Below are 21,811 nucleotides of genomic sequence, written 5' to 3'. Positions count from 1 at the left end.
TACCGTTCATGTTTTATAATTCAGGGGCGGGGCGGGGGAGGGGGGCAGGGAGGAGAAAGGGAACAACAAAATAATCCGGGTCACTTGACATTAAAATCCAGTACATGATCAATGCCACTGAAACTCTGGCTCTTCATACTGATGATTCAATACATGTCAGCAAACTCCAAACAGTTCTTTTCCATACAGCAATTTTGCTAAAGCAGCATAGATCTACTTCTGATATTACACTGATGACCCGGTACTCTGGTGTGAATTTTCCTGATAAAATATAACCACAGTCATTCTCATTGGTCTTTTATTTTCATTTACCACCTTTTTTAAATTTTTTTTTTTATTATTTTTTTTTATTATTTCACTCTGGGATTGTTACTGCTCTTTCTTAGAACCTAATCAATCTTCCTTGACAGACATGGTGATATTGTACAAGAAACACACCATGCTACATGGAAAATAATGTAAATATGTTGCCTTTGTATTTGCAATAAATTGTTTATTTTTCCACAAATCATTTACATTTTAATCTTCAAAATGCACATTAAATGTAGTGTATACATACCAGGACTGTTTTAAAGTCTGTGCTAAGCCCTCAAGAGAAGTTGTTTCATCCTCAGCAGCACAAACGAGTCCTTTACTGAGAGTCCTTTACAGAATCATTTTAGTTGGAAGAGACCCTCAGGATCACTGAGTCCAACCATAACCTAACCTAACTCTAGCACTAAACTATGTCCCTAAGAACCTCATCTAAACACCTTTTAAACACCTCCAGCAATGGTGACTCCACCACTTCCCTGGGCAGCCTGTTCCAATGCCTGGCAACCCTTTCAGTGAAGAATTTTTTCCTAATATCCAATCTAAACCTCCCCTGGTGCAACTTGACACCATTGCTCTTGTCCCATCACTTGCTACTTGGGAGAAGAGACCAACCCCCGCCATGCTACAACCTCCTTTCAGGTAGTTGCAAACAGCAATAAGGTCTCCCCTCAGCCTCCTTTTCTCCAGGCCAAACAGCCCCAGCTCCCTCAGCCGCTCCTCATCACACTTGTGCTCCAGGCCCCTCACCAGCTTCGTCACCTCCTCTGCACTCTCTCTAGTACCTCAGTGTCCTTCTTATGATGAGGGGCCCAAAGCTGAACACAGGATTCAAGGTGGGGCCTCACCATTGTCTAGTACAGTAGCACAATCACTTCTCTAGTCCTGCTGGCCACACTATTCCTGATACAAGCCAGGATGCTGTTGGCCTTTTTGGCCACCTGGGCATACTGCTGGCTCCTGTTCAACTGGCTGTCAAACAACACCCGCAGAACCCCTCTGCCAGGCAGCTTTCCAGCACACCGCGAGGGCAAAACTCTGCTGTGAAACCGCCTCGTCCCCAGTTCCTCGCGATACAAAGTCTCACACACGCGTCAATAACCAAACGCCCCCTCCCGGTCCCCAGCACACCGGCTCTGAGCGGACCCCGCGCTCCGCCCCCCCCGCTCCGCGGGCACCGCCCCGCGCGGCGCCGGCTGATGAGGCCACAGCGCGCCGGGGGCAGTGACGGCACACGCCGGTTTGCCCGCCTCCCGTCCCGCCTCCAGGCCCGCCTCCACTGCTCCTGCCATGCTGCTGGCCTGGGTGCGGGGGGTGGCTGCTCGCCGCCTCTGCCGGGCTGTCCCGCTGGCCTGCAGCTGCTGGGCGCAGCGGCCCTCGCCGCGGGGCTACAGCCGCGGGGCGGGCGGGAAGGTGAGGCGGCGGCGCGAGGCGGCCGGCGGGGCCGCAGGGAGCCCCTTCTTCAGGCTCGGCCTCGCGGCTCACGGCTGAGCGTGCCCGGCGGCAGCTCGGGGGTGCCCGTGTGCCCCCCAGCTCCAGCCCGGCTTCACCTCGCAGCGCTGCGGCGGCGGGGTGGGCGCCGTGCCCGCGGCGGGGCCGCCGGGAGGCTGCGCCCGGGAGACGTTCCCTGTCGGGGCACTGCCCGGGGTCCACAGCTCCCTGTGCTCCGCCTGGACGTACATCTGCATTTGGGGGGGGGGGGGGGGAAGAAAAAAGCTCTGTTGTACTTAATAGATTGACAGGTTTTATCTCTACATATTAGCCAAAATGGTTATAACTTCAGTTATACAGTATCTAATGTCTTTTTCACCATTCTAAGTAGTTGTAGTAGTTTATCCTGGTTTACCAATGTGTTGCTTTGTGCGTCACATTAGATAAATACATAAATGGAGATGAATGCATGCAGCAGTAGCTGTGGTTTGAGCTTGTTGTCTTTCACATGAGTCTCTACTTTTTGCGGTGTTTACATTAATGCACATCCTTTTTTAGGGTCTTGTTCTGGGAATCTACTCAAGTGAAAAAGATGAAGGTGCTGCCCAGTTCACTAGTGCAGGAGATGCTTTTGATAGACTCGTGTCTGGAAAGCTGAGAGAACTTCTGTCTCTGTAAGTGTGTGATAAGGTTCTGAAATGGATTAAAATACCTACAAACACCAACAAGAATGATCTTTTTATCATTATTAGTATTTGTATCCGTGTAACTTCTCAGGCTGCACTTTGGAGGGGAACTCCTGTGGAAGGACTGAGCACTGAGGAAACATGCAAAATGTTCATGGGAACTGCCCTTTTCTTTGAATCAGCTCTGAGCCAGGTGTCCCCATACAGTGTTGAGGAGCACTCTGTGGCTGTGGAGTGGGTTTAGTACTGTAAGATTTATCACCAATAAGGAATTCTTTATTGAAAGAATCTTTTTGTGTCCTAGATGTGGGCCACCTTTGAAGAAAGGCAAAACACGCGTATTCCATGGTTTGCATCAGGTATGAACTGTGGATTTTCATGTGCGTATTGATTAACGTGAGGTTTGCCCTTGCATCTTTTTGAGCTGAAGTCACTGCTGTGCTTGTATAAATGCTCTGTTCTTCCTCCACACCCCTCAGCCCTCTCAACAAAAATGTGGTTCTTATTGAAACCTCCTGTTCTGTACTTCCCATGTTTCATGGCCTTTTGCATAATCCTGTACTCTCTCCACTGTGCTGCAAATTGAGAATATGTAAAGAAGTCTGCTCCAGAGGTGGTGTGCTCTGAATAACTGCTTATTGAACGAGCTGAGGCACAGCATTTCTGGATCAGACTTCTACTGTGCCTCTCGGTTCAGGAGTGAGTGCATGAGTGTATACTGATACGTGCAAAGACCTTCCAGACATGGCAGTTCTAACACAAGGTAGTCTCATCATAGGCTTTATTCAGAGGTTTTAAAGTCATGTGCTTGAAACTTCTGAAAACAAAATGTAGGACTGTTCTTCAAGCAGGACTTTTGTTTGCACAGACATGATATACCACGAGGGTATAAGATGGGGATTCATCTGCTTGAAGTTAGGCTTTTGATGCCATTTGAGAAGTCCTAATACATCTAATGCACATACATGGAACACCTCTCCTATGAGCACAGCCTGTGAGAGTTGGGGTTATTCAGCCTGGAGAAGAGAAGGCTCCAGGGAGACCTTATTGTAGCCTTTCAGTACTTAAAAGGGGCCTATAAGAAAGATGGGGACAGACTTTTTAGCAGGGCCCATTGCAAAAGGACAAGAGGTAATGGCTTTAAACTAAAAGAGGTGAGATTGAGGCTAATTATAAGGAAAACATTGTTTTATTGCAAGGGTGGTGAAACACTTGGCACAGGTTGCTCAGAGATGTGGTAGATGCCCCGTCCCTGGAGACATTCAAGGCCAGGCTGGACGGTGCTCTGAGCAACCTGATCTAGTTGCAGATGTCCCTGCTCATTGCAGGGGGGGGTTGGACTAGATGAGCCAAACTCCTTTATGATTCTGTGGAGCTGGTACAATTTATGCCTTTTTGGAGCATTAGCTAGAGGTTAGACAGACATGTAACATGGCACTAGGTGTCCCTGTATATGTAACTGAATGTTACATTAGGGCTAGTGAATATTGCCTACCATATACAAATTCCTGTGTGGGGACCCCGGTCGGGTGACACTGGTCTCAGCAGAAAGGTTCTCAGAAGCTTCATGGAACTTGAGTCCACTGAAGTTCCCATTATCCCAGTTCTGCATACAGGATGAAGTGAGTAGCAAATCTCTGCAAGAGAAAACAGTAAAATTTGGCCTTACACTTCTTCTAAATAAATAACTAAATAAAGTTAACTTCGATCACTGGTCTGCTGGAAAGATAAAACTAGTTTCAGCATCTTGTGGACTGGAAGGCTTTGTGGTCTAGCAGTTTTAAAGCTGGTTGCTTGAATCTGACAGAGCATCTATTCGTGATGGAAGGGAAAGCCTGAGATTAACTTTTCTTCAGAACAGTGGGAAATTTGTTCACATATATAACTTTGAGTTTTATACAAAATTGACTTAAGACTTAAAATGCTCCTTTAATCTTTGTTATTCTCTCTTTTTGCCTTCTGCTTGCAGCTTTCAAGGCAAGCGTTTAGTCTGCTGTGCTACATTGCTTTCCTGAGTTCTGGAGCTGTGTGCCTCCGTGCAGCTTTGGTTTCTTACCTGGCAAATGATGCCAGCTCAACTCCTCAGCTGAGCTAATGACTCAGCCTTTGAAGTGAATTTACTTCCTTGAATGTAGTACTGTGCCAAAAAAGGTTATACTTCTCCAGCTCAGTTCTGGCCTTTTTTGCAACTGGAAAGCTGGATCTGCTTTCAAAGAACTTTTAGCCTTGCCCTTAGAAGTACCAAGTTTGCTGTGTGTTGAGCATAATGCCCTATCTGCTGCAATGCATATAATTAACTGGACAAGAGAGCAACTGGTTGCATGCCTGTGGCAAATGATTAGGAGTGCAAGATAGCAGCACCGTACTGGCACTCTGAACATAGAAATGGGCTTAAGGTAGAGGAAGTAATGAATGTATTTTTATGCTGTGCTTGGTTTGATTTGGAAAGTAAGGGCTTTTTAGCAACTGTTTGCTGTGGCTGTAACAATGAGGAAAGTGAATCCATTTTTGTGTTGGCTTCATCTAGGACTTTCCGAGTGTGGTTGTAGTTGGGTTGGGTAAGAAGGATGCTGGAGTAAATGACCACGAAAACTGGAATGAAGACAAAGAAAATATTCGTGCAGCTGTAGCAGGTTAACTATTTTTACATTTTCTTACACGTTTTGCTATAAAACTATTGCAATGGTGCGGCATGTTCCACACTTTGGAACACCAAGTCTAGATATAATTTGGTTTTGAAAAGCAAAACCTACTGTATGGTTTAGTAAATGCATTTATGTGTCACTAATATTCATGAAGTTTTTCCTCAGCAAGGAAGGAGTTACAGGGCATGTAAATCAATGTACAGACAGGTAACTCCAGTTTTTTGTAGCAAACAATTTTCCTAAACAGTCTGATATTGAAAAGGCAGTTGTTTAATTACTACTGTTTCGAAGCCTGAGAGCATCACTGATTCACTTAACGCTCACACTGTCCTTAAGTAATGCACATATATTTACTTTTGCTACTTAGTTTGTAACTGATATATTTGTCTTATAAACTGGTATCTTTCACGACATCAGTAGTATGATTCAGTATGTTATCTGTCATAGGCAGAGGAGGCCTCTCTATCTTCATTAAAGATAACTGTGGCATCCAAATGTGTATAAAACAAGAATAAAAAGAGGTTTCACAAGAGTTTCTAATCTGAGACTAGAGGTCAGTCATACATAAATGACAGCTGTACGTCCAAAGTGCTAGTCTGTGTTGTCTCAACAGCTGCCAAAACATTGTTAAATTATTTGGGTACAAAGCAGAATTTATGGAATGTATACATTTGTTTGTTTATAAAACTGTGTATAAACTTATTTGGAAGAAAAGAGCAGCCATATATTCTTAGCAAAAAACTAAATTACAGCAAGTTTCTGATACCTGTAGATAGTCATAATCCGTAGCACTCCAGAATGATAGAGCTTAAAGGAATCATAACAACTGTGGGCTTTCCTTTATATTCTTGTGAAATGTCATAATCATTACAATTTATCAAGTGATATTCTTAGTAAAAATTTGTCAGTATATGTTTATTAGCATTTTAAATTATTCTACTGCATGATCTTTTTAATTGATTTACCTGTAAACTCTCAGATATCTTGCATTAAAATTATTTTTTCCCTGAAATTATCATCTTGGATACCGGTTTTGCTGTTCTATGCAATACTTGGCCTACTGGTTCTGTACTGTATTTTTCAGTTGGTTGTAGACAAATCCAAGACCTGGAGATCCCTTGTGTTGAAGTAGACCCCTGTGGAGATGCTCAAGCAGCTGCGGAAGGTGCTGTCCTCGGACTGCATGAATATAATGAGTTGAAGCAAAAAAAGAAACCTGTAATTACTCCTCAGCTTCATGGAAGGTGATGTTAAAAGGAAAGCTTGCCTATTTATATATCTGTTTGTTTATTTATGTATAAAACTGTGCATGCTTGTGCACGAGAAAAACATAAAACTGAAAGAATAGGGCTAGCAGCAATATTCCTGTTAACTACTTCTTTGAATTTCCTGAAGTATTTTATGTTTTGAGTATATTTCAATGTTTGCTCATATGTTTCGTTAGTATGCCGTGTTCTGAGGTTAAGGGTCAATAAGTGCTGCTTCATAGAAAAGAAGGCCCAGGATAAAACTAAAAAATTACTTGAAGCATAGTTGTGACATTAAAAGATGTTTGTTGATATTGCATGCCAAAACTGTGGAGGTATTTCAAACTCCACAAATGGATAAATCCTTTTGAGAATCAGGATACGCTCACTGACACCAGACCGTGCCGTGATGGATATGTTTTACGTAGTTCATTTGGACTAGATGAACTTTGGATGTCATCCTAAATTCCTCGTAATAAGATTACTGTGGCATTCTTAATGGCCCCAAATTAATGATACTGCATTTTCAAACAGGAGAGAACAGATAGGTGCTGACAACCTATTTCCTTTGCAAATATTTATGATCCTGATTATTGTGTGGTGTTGTTTAGTGCTGAAAGAGAAGCCTGGCAAAAAGGTGTTACCTACGCTGAGGGTCAGAACCTTGCTCGGTACCTTATGGAGGCTCCAGCTAATTATATAACTCCAATCAAATTTGCTGAACATATCGAACAGAAGCTCAGGAATTTCAGCACTGTGAAGGTCCATATAAGGTAAATTCCCTTGAATCAATCAAATAAGCAATGTGCTCTCATTTTCATTCCGCCACTTCTAATGACAAAAGCAGGGGAATGACAAAAGGGTGTGAGAAGTGCCCAGACTGCAAGCTACTCTCTGTATTAGAAGGTGAGCTTCTAGTTAGCAGAGTAAGCGAGATACTACTAGTCATGCAGTCAATTACTGCTTCATTGACATGTGCTGTCAAAGAGGAAGCCTGGTGAAGACTCAGTGAATGGAGGGCAAATATGAAGAACCTTTTTCCTAATACTTTTTGTTTTTTTTCCCAAGTGGATTAATTTATACATACCTTTTGGTTTTTTGTTCAGATGTGGTAATTAAACATCCTGTATTTATTGCTGGGGCTTTTTTTAAACTTTTAAAAATGTTGAGATGGAGTTGTAAAGCCCTTGCAGTTGAATTTGCAGAGCTAAAGCTTCTTGCCTCGGCTTTTCTAGTTACTGCACTTCAGTGGAAAGGGGCTAACTGGTTGTGTAAGTGTTGGAAGCTGTTTTCATGAAAAGCAAAAGTTGAGGGAGATCAACTTTGCCTTTAGTTAACCATCTTGATAGCAGAAAGCTAAACTGTAACCTGCTGCAGTGTTGTTATTCCATGTGCCTTCAGAGACTACAGCCTGATGGGCAAGTGAAGGTTTAATGCTTCTGATGCAGAAAGGATAGACTGATTGTTGTTTGTTTTGTTGCTGTTGTTTAAACAAGACAACACAAAAAACAAGCAGCAGCTTTGAAGCATTATTTTTCTGTTTCTCAAAAAAAAGTAATAACGGCTGGATCTAAATGATGATTTCCAAAATAACTAACTAATATGGAATTAATAGTTTGTGTACAAACATTCAAGAATTGTGATCTAAAAACAAACAAAATCACACTAGTCAAAGTGTCCAATTACCAAAATAAAAAGTTATTTCTATTACAGACCGGAGTCTTGGATAGCGACCCAACAGATGGGAGCATTCCTGAGTGTAGCGAAGGGTTCAGCTGAACCTCCCGTCTTTTTGGAGATTAACTATTCAGGTGGTGCTAACACAAATGACTCCCCACTGGTATTTGTAGGAAAAGGAGTGACATTTGACAGGTATGTATGCTAATATTTTAATGACTAAGGGGAAAAATGCCTTTCTGCTATTCATGTGCAATGGGAAGATGCTTTTTCTTTGCTCAGCAAAGACAAGCTTGAGTGGTTGGACAAAGTAGGAATTGATAAGCACTTGTCTTGTAAGGGGAAAATGGAAATTTGGGGAGGGGGGAACAAAACAAGGTACTTGCTATTTTTTCTGGTTTTGGCCTGGATGAAGAATTTACATGTTTGGAATTGCAGTCTGTCACAGGATATCTAGATCATGCTTAGAGAGAAAACAGTTCATTCTTTGCAGTAGTTCCTTATAACTGCTTTTCATATCACGTAACTACTGAAGAATTTACCAGTCTTTTCCTCTTCCATATGCTGATTTTACCAGGTGTACTATCTTGTTTTGTGCTCTTTAGTTGTTATGAAGACCATTGAGTTAGGATGCCATAAAAATCCAGGCAATCTGCAGCAGACTAATTATGATGAAATAATTTTATATTTCATTTGAAATGAAAACACAGATATCTTGCTTTCAGTATGTTTGTTAGGCAGTTGCAGGAATATTTGAAAACACATTTACTGATACTTGGTGCTGAAGCATTCTGATGGAGAGAACACTTTCAGTGTATTCAACTTTGAGCTCCTACATGTTGGGTGATATTTGTTCTGTTTATTCCAGTGGGGGCATTTCACTGAAGCCATCATCTGGTATGGATGCGATGAGAGCAGATATGGGAGGGGCAGCAACTGTCTGTTCAGCCATTGTGACAGCAGCAGCTTTAAATCTACCTCTTAACATAATTGGTAAGTCTGTTTGTGTAAGAATACAAAAATCTGTACAAGATTTCTTTTTGACAAAGTCGCTTTCTAGTATCAGCACTGGTAATGGCCTTACAGAAATGCCACGGACTCTTGCAGACTTACGTGTCTCAAGTTCTCTTCCATTTTTACTTGCTTATCAAAAATTGCTAGCTTTGCTTGAACAAAATATTTCAGTACTGAATTAAAATTTTGAAGGCATGATTTTTAGATCTCAGGTCAGAAGTGATTGTTAGTGAAGTTCTTTTCAACATTTTTTTCAGAAGTTCTGATCCTTCATTACAAGAAGGAGTGATGTTTATCTGTAAAAGCAAGTAAAAATGAAAAGGAGTTAGCTGAGCTACCTCCAGGAGTGTTTGCCACAGCTGAACAGGCAGAGGGATCAGCTTTTGTTTCCTTCGCTGAATATCTCAGAAAACACCTAAAATAAACAAAAAAAAACCCCAATCTGCTGATACTATTTTTAAGTATGAGCAATGCTTATATTTTTTTCTGCAAAAATGTTGCACAGCTAAAATTTAAATGAACTGATTCAGGAACTGTGGCAAAATGAGTTGCTGATGACATGTAATCCATTCTAGGATCAGTTTTATGTTTCAGAACCTTGACTTTCAGGAATCTAATATTTTAGTCACTTTTATGCTTCAACCAGTAGAGGGCAGCGAAACCCACATCCTCACCACATTCCTCGCTTCAAAGTGCAATGGAAAGGACTCACCAGTGGCGCAAAGTCCCTGTACTTAATTCGGCTGAAAAGTGCTGGTCCAGAGTTCAGTTATTCCTTGTGCCAGGAGCAGTTTTTCCCTAGGAATAGTGGAGTGTCTTTCATCCCATTATTGCATTTATAGTTGGAGTTTTGATGCTGAACTTCTTTTCTGTTGATCTCTATTTGCCCTTCTTGTGGCTGGAGGTCTATGGTGAGTCCTTGGACCACTCTTGACATTACACAATGTTTATTTGCAATTAGCAGAGCTTGACTGGCTCAGAGTGTTAATTTGAGAAGCTTTTAATTTCAGAGAGAAATCCCTTTACATGTGACTAATTATTCATATATGGAAGACATAAGATTCTATTTATTGCTCCTCTGATCCTGTCTGGGCATAAAGCAGGAATAAATCCCAGTGGTAAAATGGTGTAGGTGAGAGAATGTGGTGGTGGTAAAACATGCAGAGAAATTTCCCCAGGAAAATTTGATTTTGAACATAAATTCAAGATGAGACTAGTACTGTTTTCTTAAGAAGGTGCTTGGGTTTTTTCTAAGTGTTTTGCCTGCATCTTGTCTGAGAAAAAAACTAGTAATGCACTTTTCTTTTTCTCTCTGAGGTTTGGCACCCCTCTGTGAAAATATGCCCAGTGGGAAAGCAAACAAGCCCGGGGATGTAGTTAGAGCCAAGAATGGAAAAACAATACAGGTTGGCATGTGGAACTTGGATTTTGAGTACATTCCGTGAACTGGTTTAATCAATCAAGTTATATGACCGCAGTCAGTGTGTGTGTATAATTTTAAATTTAAAACCAAAAAAAAAGGCCTTTACAAAGATAGGCAATGTAAATGTATTGTTTTTAAAAATTTTAAGCAGCATGTTGTTAATTAGAATTTGCCATCATAGGGTTCTTTCAAATATAAATATAGATTGAAGGGATTAGACATGTTTTATAAATTGCTAGCAAAACTGAGAAGTATGGTAATTTACTGAACTAATAGAAATTCTTGGGTTTAGCACAGTGCTCATAAATACAGGTTCTCAGTCAGGACGAATAACATATGAGTTGCTTCCAGCAGACCCTTCAGGACACTTCCAGGCTCTCTAGAGTCTAAACACATGAGAGTACGAGCTTCCTGCTGACATAACCAAGATCTTTACCCTGCCAAGCTGCTCTGAGCAATCAGAACTGAGTCATAGGGGCTGCCAGTTCAAAGGAGCTTGCCAAACATGTACCCAAAATACATATTTCATATTGAATCCAAACTGTTCCATACTCATCTAATAGATTAAATGGTACTTAGAGTCATTGTGCTGTAGACCGCCGATTTCATGCAGAAGTAGATGGCTTGATCAATATTTATTTCCGTCTGCATTTCTGTTATTCTTCTGCCTTTCACTTGCTGAGCCTTCCGGGTCCTTGAGGTTCTCCTCCCTAAACTGAGCCACCTTCTGCTTTGAGGGAACAGACTGGGCACATATTCCCCCACCAAGAAGTCTGCCAGAAAGTGCTAATAGCTCAGAGCACATCATTCAATTAATCATGCAGAATTTATCATTAATTTTCCCTGAAAGGGGAAGGGACCAAAAGGGCTATTAATTTCTGTTAGAGGGAAAAAGTTTCAAGATCCAAAGAGAAAGCAGTATAACCAGGAACTGTTTCTTGGCATGCATCTGCGCTTCTTTGTGGTGCCCTCTCCTCCACGGCAGTTTCCATGGGCCAGATCGCTGTGCTTGCTCAGAAACAGCCCCTGGGATTCCTGGGCTTTGCTGGGGGTGGTCACCAGTCCCCTGCGCTCCACTGGCCACCTCTCCAGCCTCCAGGCTCTCCAGAGGAGCCAGCGGCACAGAGGCCCAGCATGCACAAGAGTTCACTTGAGTTCAGCTACAGGCATGCTTTCATTTCATGAATGTAACTGTATATCAATACTATCTTTTTTGAGTAAATTTGGATTACCTGAAGTTCCTACGGCCTGTGACAGTGCATTCACAATCTGACAGCTAAGATAATATGTAGGAAATAGTCTGTGAAAGGGATATTCTCAGTAGTTAATCTGTTTTTACTAATTTTGCACCTGAAGGTAGATAACACAGATGCAGAAGGAAGACTGCTGTTAGCTGATGCTCTCTGTTATGCCCACAATTTTAATCCAAGGGCTATTGTGAATGCTGCAACATTAACAGGTAAGCAATCTCCCTTCCCAGCTCATTTTGCAAGTCAGTTCTTTGTTGCTCTCATTAATTGGGCTGCGGATTAGTTGCACTGTGTATATCAAGCCCAACTGAATTCGAAAGCAGCTGAGATGATTTTAGATGTTGTAGGACAAGAGCTAGCACAGTTTATGCTGTAACAACTTGCATAGCCACCGTATCTCTAGGGCTGGGGAGGGTGTTGGGATGCAGGGTGCATGCTCAGCCATGGAGATGGAGCTGAGCCGGCCCAGTTGAGCTGGAACTAAGGGTGGGAAAATCTACACAGACTTGGATGTTTCTGCACAATGTTTCCTGGCGTCTCCATTTCTGAGCTAAGCGCTCCCCGCTCTCGGGGCTGCGTGATGCAGAGATACTGGTGTGGCTGTGGAAGAATCCTGCCAGGTGTGTATGGCACCGGCCATGCTGCAGCCAAAATGTCTTCTTTGTGAACGGCTTCCTGAGTGCCCGAGCTCTGGCCAAGCCAGCACCAGTTCTTCCAGTACGTGAAGTAGCTTAGGTCTATGATTCTAGATAACAGGAGAGTCATTATCATCTTCCCAATAATTCATTTGACTGAAGTATCTCCTATGTGCAGTTTGCATACTTTCAGGCATAATAAAATGTGCTTTAATTGTTTAATCTCTACAGTTGTATATGAATGAGGTTATAATTTTAAATTTAAAACCAGCATTGTGTCTGTATCTCATGAACTGCAGTAACAAGCTGTCATGGGTGCAGTGGCTGTAGCTGACATGAGCAAAACACAGAATAATAGTTCTGTCAGGAGTCCACTGTGTAGCTTAACGAATATGCTAAGCAAAATAATTACATTTCCAAATATTCTCTACTAGTGCTTTAAATTATGTTCCATCATTTTTTGTCAGTTTAAATGCTGTGGAACATTTCAATAGGCAGAAGGGAAGCTGATTGTATGATCATTGTCTTGTATAAAAGCATTCCCATATAAAGGGCATGATAGAAGGAGTTTACTCCCACTATACAGGGTGTTCCAAAAAGATGGATCCAATTTCAAAGCAGTATATGTATTTCACAGTGGCAACATGTTACAGTTACACACAAATTTACAAATGGTTTAATGAGTTATCAAGTTTTACTAACAGTTTTTATAAATGCTCTATATTCACTCCACCTGCTGTATGGACAACATTGAGACAACATTTTGAATTGAGTCCATCTTTTTGAAATGCCTTGTAGATTATTCTGCGTTTGGGATCCTTGCACCAAGCAGGAAGGAGGAAAGCTCCTGTAAAAATGTCTTGGACATATCATTTTGTTAAACTACTTTTTTTAAAAAAAATCTCACTGAGAATTGCGCTTTGGCATTAAAGAAGCAGTTTTGTGACATCAAATAAATAAATATGTATGAAATCCCTCTGGTTTAGGCATGGCTTAGTATTTTGATAAGGATTATTTCACTAAAAGCTAATTCACATATGCTGTGCAAAAAATCTATGCAAGTGAAATTCCCAAAAGGGAAAGTATCATCTCAGAAATTGTACAAGTCTATAAATTGGAAAAAGTCCACTCATATTTTCTATAAGTAAACAATAGATTTTAGATTTTTTTTAAATTTTTCTTTTGATAAGACACTTATTGCTGAATACATTACATTAGAAATATTGCTAAGAAACATCATGCTGAAAACCAAAAATACAGTTTCATGAGGTACAGAATATAGTTTTTATGAATTATTGTCCTATTAGATTATATAAATGTTTTCATAAGTTTAAACTTTTAAAAATGTAAGTGCACTAAAATATTTACGTTTTGCAGACTTTAGAAATTACTGATAATGGGAATTAAAGAAGGAAAGTTCTGTGAGGATTCAGGATGCAGAGGAACAGCTCGGGTCCCTCTTTGCCATTGTTGTATAACCCTGTGTTTCTGTAGGTGCCATGGATGTGGCGTTGGGGTCCGCTGCGACTGGAGTGTTCACAAACTCCTCTTGGCTTTGGAGTCACCTTTATGAGGTAGAACATCTGCCTTATCGTTGAATCAACAATCATTCAGTAATAGCTGTTCTTATTGAAAAGTTAATGCATTACAGGAAGTCTTTATGCCGATCTAAAAGGTATATTATTACATTTTGAAACCTTGTAGGAATGGCTTTAGTCCTCTACTTGAAATTAAATGATTTTGACTATTAATGACTAGCTCTTTAATGACGTTTAATATACAGCAAACAGCATGCACGTCATCTTAGGGATCTGCATCTTCTGAGGACTTAGTGCATATGCATAAGCTCTGGACTACTGACAGTAATTAATTCATGTTAAAGAGATAATTGAACTTGCTTAAAAACATTAAGAAATTCAGAGACCTTGTGAGTGTCTGAAGTGTGATGGTTAAAGGAGGTCTCTGAATGGAAGGATTTGTGGTGTTAGGAAAATTTGGGGAGCAAAAAAAAACCCCTTTTGACTAACACTAAAGTACCTAAAAAGCAGGATTCACTATTTTGTTTTGCGGTGTATTTCCAAATACCTAATACACTGGGCTGAAGATTTTTTTTTTTAGATTGAGCAACGCTAAGCAAAAATAAGCACGCACGATACTGGGGCTTTTAAATGCAGTTTAAAAAGAAGAATGACTGTTTCTTTTCCAGGCCAGCATTGTGACAGGAGACAGAGTTTGGCGAATGCCTCTTTTTGAACATTACACAAAACAAGTAACAGACTGTCCTCTTGCAGATCTGAGTAACATTGGCAAGTACAGCAGGTAAGATGCACCAATACCCTTCATGTGGCCCTTTCTGACAGTGTATTTGCTTAATGTTTGCGCTGTTGGTGTTGCTTTAGAAACAGTACAATTCTTCCGCTTTCCGCAGAGCTGGAGGAGCGTGCACAGCTGCTGCGTTCCTGAAGGAGTTTGTGACTGCCCCGCACTGGGCTCATTTGGATATAGCCGGTGTGATGTCGAATAAAGATGAGGTGCCGTATCTTCGCAAAGGCATGGCAGGGCGGCCTACAAGAACACTAGTAGAGTTTGCGGCTCGATTAAGTCAAGACAGTCGTAATACCAAATAAAATACTTAATCTAAAATCATGCACTCTGCCTTAAGAAAAGTATTCATATATGAATGTCCCCAGTGGATCTTCACTATGGCGATGAACTACAGATGCATTTTATAAATAACGACTTGGGTAAGAATATCTCACTTTTGAGACTTGTCATCCCATATTATGCAGTTTGAAATAATATTCCATTTGACCTATTGATATATTTGTACCAAAACATGATGATGGAGAGCATCTCATTTTATATATAAAGTAAGCAGAATTATTGCAAACAATAAATCTCTTCTTTGTGCCTGTGTTTTGATTGGAAAAGAATTAACAATAGATGGAGGTCATGGCTGTGCCTCTGTTTTGGGTGAATTGTAGGTGGTGTGAAAGGCAACTGCGAAGTTGTTTATAAAAACAATACTCTGACATTTTTCCTTAGAAAAACTAAAACTGCCGTTGGTGTGTATCGAGGTAGAAATGATGCACGGTCAGTGTCGAGGCTGTTGCAGTTGGTATGATTAACATGGCTTCAGCACTAAATCATGTACTAAACAACTGCAGACAAGAATGCATGTTGTAACTGTTTTACAAAAACCAGTGCCTGTAGGTTAGTGCTTGGTGGGCTGTTTTGGGGCAGCCTGCCCTTTCTGTCACCCTGCTGCTCCTCCCTTTGCTGCTGTGAGCCTGTCGGGCTCCAAGCAGGGACACCAGCCCCAGTTCAAACGTCAAACAGGCCCAACACTTAGAAGGTGGGGCGAAGTTTTCTTGAGGCCCAGGGGGCGGTTTTTTCTGTTGATGGCCGGTGTGTAACCAGTGGCTCTGAACTGGTGCTTCCCCGTGCTGGGAGGCGCGGGAGGGCGCCGGCCGGCAGTGGTTCCGCTGGGAAGGATGGTTTTGCTTTCTCTGCTTCGCCTCTTCACCGTTTAACTCGGGGGGGACAGCCGGCGGCTCGCGCTGCCCTGCGTGAGCCGGGCCCGGGGCTGGCGGCCGCGCTGCGGAGCTCGGGCGGCCCGGCGGCTGCCGCTGCGGCGCCGAGGGGCGGGGCGGAGCGGGGCGGGGCAGTGCGTGGGCCCGCCCGCGGCTGCCGCTTCTGGCCGCATGCGCGGCCATGGCGGGGGCGCTGAGCGGAATGTTCGGCAGTCAGCCGCCCGGGCCGCCGCCGCCGGGGCCTCCTGGCGGGCCCGGCCCGGCCGGCCTTATCCCGCCTCCGACGGGGCCGCGCAATCCCAACAACACGCTGGTGGACGAGCTGGAGGCGTCCTTCGAGGTGCGTGGGCGGGGTGGGGGAGGGCGCCGCCCCGCCTTGGCCCTCTCACCTCCGCACTTCTCTGTCTCGCAGGCCTGCTTCGCCTCGCTGGTGAGCCAGGACTACGTGAACGGCACGGACCAGGAGGAGATCCGCACCGGTGAGGCCCGGGCTGGGCTGACCCGCGGCGGCTCTCTGGCGCTGCTGAGGTGCTGCGGGTGGTTCGCAGGGGCCCTGGATACACCAGGGTTTATTCTGCGGGCCTGAAGTGCTGAGGGGCACGGCCGGCGTTGCAAATCTATGGCTGACTTCTAAAACATTGTGAAGTCGTGCAGGTGCACTTGGGCTTTGCCGGGGGTCTTGGCATTTGCTGCCAAGAGGTTTAAAAACGATTTCACGGTTTTGGAAAGGTGACTTTGGTGTAAGTCGGGGCTGTTGGCTCCTTCCCAGGTGGAACGCTGTTGACAGCAGTGGGAGGCTCACGGGGAAAGAAACCCACCCGGGAATGGTCGTGGTTAGTGGAAAGGCCCAGGTGCCAGCTGGCTCCCGGGGTCGGGGGGGGTTGTATTAATGTGCAGTGACATACATGGTTCAAAAACTAAAAAGCTAATGCGATGCGTTGTGAAGCTGTGTGAACCAATAATAACAGGTTGGAAAGCAAAGCCTAGATTGCTCACTAGCCATGCTTTCGGACTTGTGTGACAGGCACTTCTGGGAGAGGTGTAATTAATACTGAACTGCTATAAACAGAAAGTCAAAAAATGGCCCTGGACAGAAATGTACTTTTCCCTGAAAAATACTCAAAGCCTGACTCTCAAGCTCAGTTTTGAAACAGCAGAAGTGCTTTTGAAAACTTCTTTCTGGACATTGGGTTATAGTCATGTGCTGGAAAGGGACAGCAGTAGGGCATAATATACAAAGGCAAAGCATTCTCCTAAATATGCTCATATTTTAGAACCTTAAGTAGAGCTTGTTGCTTGGGCATGCAGTGAGATGTTTTCTTTATTCAGTCAAGTTCCACAGATTATTTTATCACTCCTTGTCATTGCTAAAAATGTAATAAAACTTGTGAAAAAAGACTTGTTGTCCCGCACCTTTAAAAGAAGTTCTGAAAGTTTGCAAAGCCATGTTTTATAGAGAGTCTTAATGTACATCCTGGTTTTATAAATATGTCATTTTAGTAAATGTGAAGATTTTCTTTCTAGAAAGTACCATGAAAAGTGTTTTTAAGAGCATGCAGAAAACTACCAGTATCAGTCTGATAACTTCTTTTTTTGGAATCTGTTCTTGCTGTTTTGTTGTTCTGTGTTTAGGTGTTGATCAGTGCATCCAGAAGTTTCTGGATGTTGCGAGACAAACTGAATGCTTTTTTCTTCAAAAAAGACTGCAGTTATCAGTCCAGAAACCAGAGCAAGTAATTAAAGAGGTACGTTTAATTAATTTACCTGTATTGTGCCAGATGAGATAAGCTCTGTACCAGCACAGTTAATCACCTCATTGACGTTAATTTTGGGTTTCTCAACATGGTGCTGTATCTTAAGTTGGTAGAACGTGACTGTTGACAGAACAGTTCTCACCATGAACCTGGAGAGGCTGGATGCTGCTGCTCTGTGGAGTGCTGGAACACAGATGATGGTTTCATTGGAAGAAACAAAGTAGTTAGTCAGATTTTGCTGGGAGTAATGGTCTCTGAAATGCGTGAACTAGGGGAACAGAACTGGTGCATGCACAGTGCTTTCCCTCGGTTTCATTAGACACATTTCCATTATTAGAATCCATATAGGATCATCTTGAAAACTCAAGCTAAAAGTATTACATGTTCTGTGTGTGAGGTGGTTATTCTTATGAATACTGTCTGTTTACTAATACACATCTTTTCATCCTTAGGATGTTTCAGAATTAAGAAATGAATTGCAGAGAAAAGAAGCATTAATTCAGAAGCATTTGGCTAAACTGCGACACTGGCAACAGGTCCTGGAAGATATCAGTGTACAGCACAAAAAGCCTGCAGAAATGCCTCAAGGTCCATTAGTTTATCTAGAACAAGCATCTGCCACTATTCCTGCTCCAATGAAGCAAACATGATCTTTGATTTTACATATCTGAATATTGTCAGCAATGCAAAGCAGTGTTCTTTTTACTTTGTATGCTTTTTGTATAATGTCATTTGTACTGCAAATATAGTTAAGACAAATAAGTGAAATAAATTATCTTTCTTTTTTTATTCCCCAAAAAGTATGGATTTGTTTTGTATTTCAATGGAAAAGACACAGAGTTGCTATTCAGGATGTTTTCTGGTAGGAGTGTGTTTCCTAGAATGCATCCTGTTCCTTCTAGGAAGAGTAGCCCTAGCTTTCCCCTAACTGTATCTTTGCTGTATGAGGAAAATACTTGCAAAGATATTTTTTATTTTAAAGTGAACTGATCATCTCCACTGGATTTTGCTCACCTCATGCAGCAGTCTCAGGAGATACAAATTTGGTTCTTATAGGATAAAATGAAACTGCAAAATGCGTACCCTGGCAGGGGGGGCGGTATGTAATGCAGGCCTAGTGTTACTGGTATTCTGTCTGTCAGGCTAGTGTAGAGAAGGTCCAAAATACCTACCTCCAAAATAAAGACCACTCCTCGTGGATGCTGGGTTATCAGCACTGTCTAGTCTACAGAATTAGCTTCTACTGGGGTGCACTACCTAGTAATCTAAATGTAACCAAAAAAAGGTTTTGGAGGTAGCAATAGGAAAGGTGTCCTGTCTCTGTTACTAGGCAATAAGCTTAATTTGTCCACATAGCCAGGAAAGTTACTTTCTAGGGACACCATTCTGGGGACAGAGTTAATTAATTAGAATATTGAAACCCTGATAATTAGAATAAGTAATTGTGTATTGAACTTCCTAATGCACTTTAAAAGTTTTTGGGGCAGAGTGGATGAAAATTTTTACTGAAAAATGTAGCCCTATATATTTACGATCTTCTCACAGATACCAAGGCACTGCTCAGTGTTACTTACTGTACACCCTTCTTGATTGTATTTATAAAAAGTGTCTTCTTGCCAAATCTGATGCCAAGGTGTCCTTCCAAACCAAGCAGTTCATCTTGTAAAACGTACTAAATGACTGGAAGTATTGGCCTGTAGAAGCATTCTGCCCCTACTGCCACCTTTTTGCCACAGGTGAGGTGCAGTGGGGGTTTTGCAGTAAGTGTTTGCATCTGTTAGTACAGTTCCTGCTGGCTGTTTGACAGAAGGCAAGGTTAGGCTGGAGGTACGTCTCTTTGCACATATAAAATGTGTTACGTAGCTGGGCCTGGCTGGTTGCCATTAAATGGGGATTCAATCGTACAGCAGTTGAAGATGAGAACGATCTCGAACACTAGGCTGCTTTCACATTTATTGATTAATTACCTGAGGGTCAATTTCTTCTTGAGCAGTTTTCTTCCCAGTAATGAGTTAGCTACCGTGATCTGATAAATGTAGTCATTCGCTCACTTTGCATTTTGGGGGGCCATAAGAACACAATGTACATGTACACAGTTCCTGTAAATCTAGAACTTGGTGTATCAGTCTGACTCACTCTTTAGCAAAACATAGCACTATTTTGCAAAACATGGAAAAGGATGATTTACAAGCAAGTTTTAATGTTCTTTCTTACATATTACCCTAATTTATCAGGCTGATTGTTACATATATTGAAGTGCAACAGGAATATTATATTGCAATGCTGACTATACAAAACAGTTTATTAAGCAAACCAGAAAGTATTTCTAAACCAGCCTGCTATAAACATGCTATTCTTGGAGGCATACCCATGCTGAACAGCTTAAAATGAGTTTAACAAAAAGCTATTAAAAACTTTCAAAATTAAATTACTATATGCAGAAATCATTAAAACAGCTAATGAAACAAATGTATAAACCTACAGAAATCACCTAAATAAGATCTTTTTTCAGCTGGAGCCAGCTTGACAGGATGTATCTGAGACCAAATTGCATATTTAATGTAATTGTGGAGTGGTACAATCTCTTGATGAAAAAGTCTCTTCGCATAACAGTATCCAGAATTTTGCTTTTTCTTCATTTTTTACATGGGTTGTTAAAATTAATGCATTTTTTTTCCTCAAATCCATGCCTATAATGCCATAGTAATTAGATGTAAAAGAGTGCCATTGTTCCTCATTATTTACATGGAAGTTTCTTTTTTTTTTTTAAATCATATGTTGGATTATCTTTCCTTAAAAGAAAACAGGAACAGCTTTTCTAGTAATTGTGAGAAGTATGGAAATAGTTTGCTTTAAAACGAAAAATATTTAGTAAACCATTCTTGATGCTGAGGGTCTTGGTTTTGGTCATCTTTAGTTTGTGGTGGTTCATTGCCATGTGTCCTGTGCGAACAAATAAGCATCAGCATCATTACTTGCAATCTTATCAATATTTAATACTTTTTTCCTGGAAAAACACATGAATCTATGAATGGATCTGTGCTTACATGAAGTGGGTAAGGACAGAAGGTGCCAGCTACAGTTTCTAGTGAGATCTGTGCTAGCCAGATAACTGGGCTCACAGCACTGGTAGTAACACAAAGGGAAGCGTGCAGGAGAACTGAACAGCTGTAGAGAAATGTTTGAACATAGTTCTTGACTCGACATCTCAAAAAATAAATTAAAAAAAGGATGCTTCAAGAATATGAAGTCTTGAAAATCGGCAAATGGCAGCTGCAATTCACTCTTAAAAATATGAAATACAATTTATGCATTAAAAATGTTGAGTAAAAGTTTTATTTGGAAATGAAAGATTTATCTGAGTAGTAACTGGCTTTTACAATCAATCCTATTACATAGTCCCTAATTTTCCAGCACTTTGGATGCTTTTGTAACATTTATATTAATTTTGGTTAGTTTATAATAGCAAATATGGCTTCACTTAGAATTCATTGATTTAAAAGAGTAAGTAGCAGCCAAGCTGCCCTCAGTCTGCCTGTACGTTTCCCTTTAAAAAGAGAAATCTGCTTTGCCCTGGCAATCATCTGGCATGACACAGAATGCTTTTGTCTTTCAGATGTAGGAAACTGCCAAACTGGACGCAAGCCCATGTCCCACGTTACTGTCTTTGGCAGCAGTCAGCACCATCTGCCTTCGAGGAAAGAACTCTAGCACACAATTTCCAAGATAACTAATCTCCAGCAGGAGACAGGTAAGAAGGCTGCCTTTTGTCCTGAAGAATAGTGGTAGGATTGGGTGTGGGTTTTTTTAAATATTTATCATTATAACTGTATAATGTTAACTACATAAATTTTAAAGAGATAGTTCAGTCATTTATAAAACTAAATATTGTTTAAATAACTCATAAATTTGAAAAAAATTCAAGCTTTTCAGAGAAAAAAACATCAAACTAAGAAGTTTATAGTTAAGTGTTTACTAATAAATCATTTTTTAAGTCTCTCAACCCTTTTCCAAATTGTTAGCCTAGATACATTCAAATATGTCCTAAGCCAAAATATGCTATCTACATCTACCAGGTGCAAAGTGAGGAAACAAAGTAAGAAGGAAAACACATGCCTGAAGTTTTAAACAGCCATATTCACTATCAACTACATTCTTAGTAAAATACTTGCAACTCCTCTAATTTTTTTATACCAGGAGATGT

At 41.5% G+C, this 21,811-nt stretch overlaps 3 protein-coding genes across 5 annotated transcripts in view; 2 read left to right on the top strand and 1 right to left on the bottom strand.

Annotated features, from left to right (window-relative positions):
- The first annotated feature begins 1,567 nt into the window (after positions 1-1,567).
- On the top strand, positions 1,568-15,235 carry LAP3 (leucine aminopeptidase 3). The gene is made up of 13 exons (XM_082050963.1): positions 1,568-1,725; positions 2,302-2,417; positions 2,734-2,788; positions 4,957-5,062; positions 6,159-6,318; positions 6,933-7,094; positions 8,035-8,193; positions 8,867-8,991; positions 10,330-10,418; positions 11,792-11,894; positions 13,815-13,894; positions 14,527-14,639; positions 14,749-15,235. Exons 1-13 carry the CDS (start codon positions 1,603-1,605, stop codon positions 14,945-14,947), a joined length of 1,590 nt encoding a protein of 529 aa, XP_081907089.1. The 5' UTR covers positions 1,568-1,602; the 3' UTR covers positions 14,948-15,235.
- Positions 15,236-15,993: 758 nt separating this feature from the next.
- On the top strand, positions 15,994-18,407 carry MED28 (mediator complex subunit 28). Its single transcript, XM_082051422.1, has 4 exons — positions 15,994-16,193; positions 16,266-16,332; positions 17,486-17,598; positions 18,060-18,407. Exons 1-4 carry the CDS (start codon positions 16,035-16,037, stop codon positions 18,255-18,257), a joined length of 537 nt encoding a protein of 178 aa, XP_081907548.1. The 5' UTR covers positions 15,994-16,034; the 3' UTR covers positions 18,258-18,407.
- Positions 18,408-19,787: 1,380 nt separating this feature from the next.
- The window catches only part of FAM184B (family with sequence similarity 184 member B), a 44,539-nt gene continuing 42,515 nt past the window's right edge, over positions 19,788-21,811 (bottom strand). For all 3 annotated transcript variants that reach the window (XM_082051419.1, XM_082051420.1, XM_082051421.1), the window contains exon 11: positions 19,788-20,550. In XM_082051419.1, the coding sequence (XP_081907545.1) occupies positions 20,460-20,550 (91 nt within the window). In that variant the 3' untranslated portion in view covers positions 19,788-20,459. The remainder of the gene's footprint in view (positions 20,551-21,811) is intronic.

This window comes from Streptopelia decaocto (assembly GCF_964273445.1).
Source record: "Streptopelia decaocto genome assembly, chromosome: 4".
Lineage (NCBI taxonomy): Eukaryota > Metazoa > Chordata > Aves > Columbiformes > Columbidae > Streptopelia > Streptopelia decaocto.
Note: the sequence above shows the minus strand (reverse complement) of the source record. Positions and strands in the feature narration are given on the sequence as shown.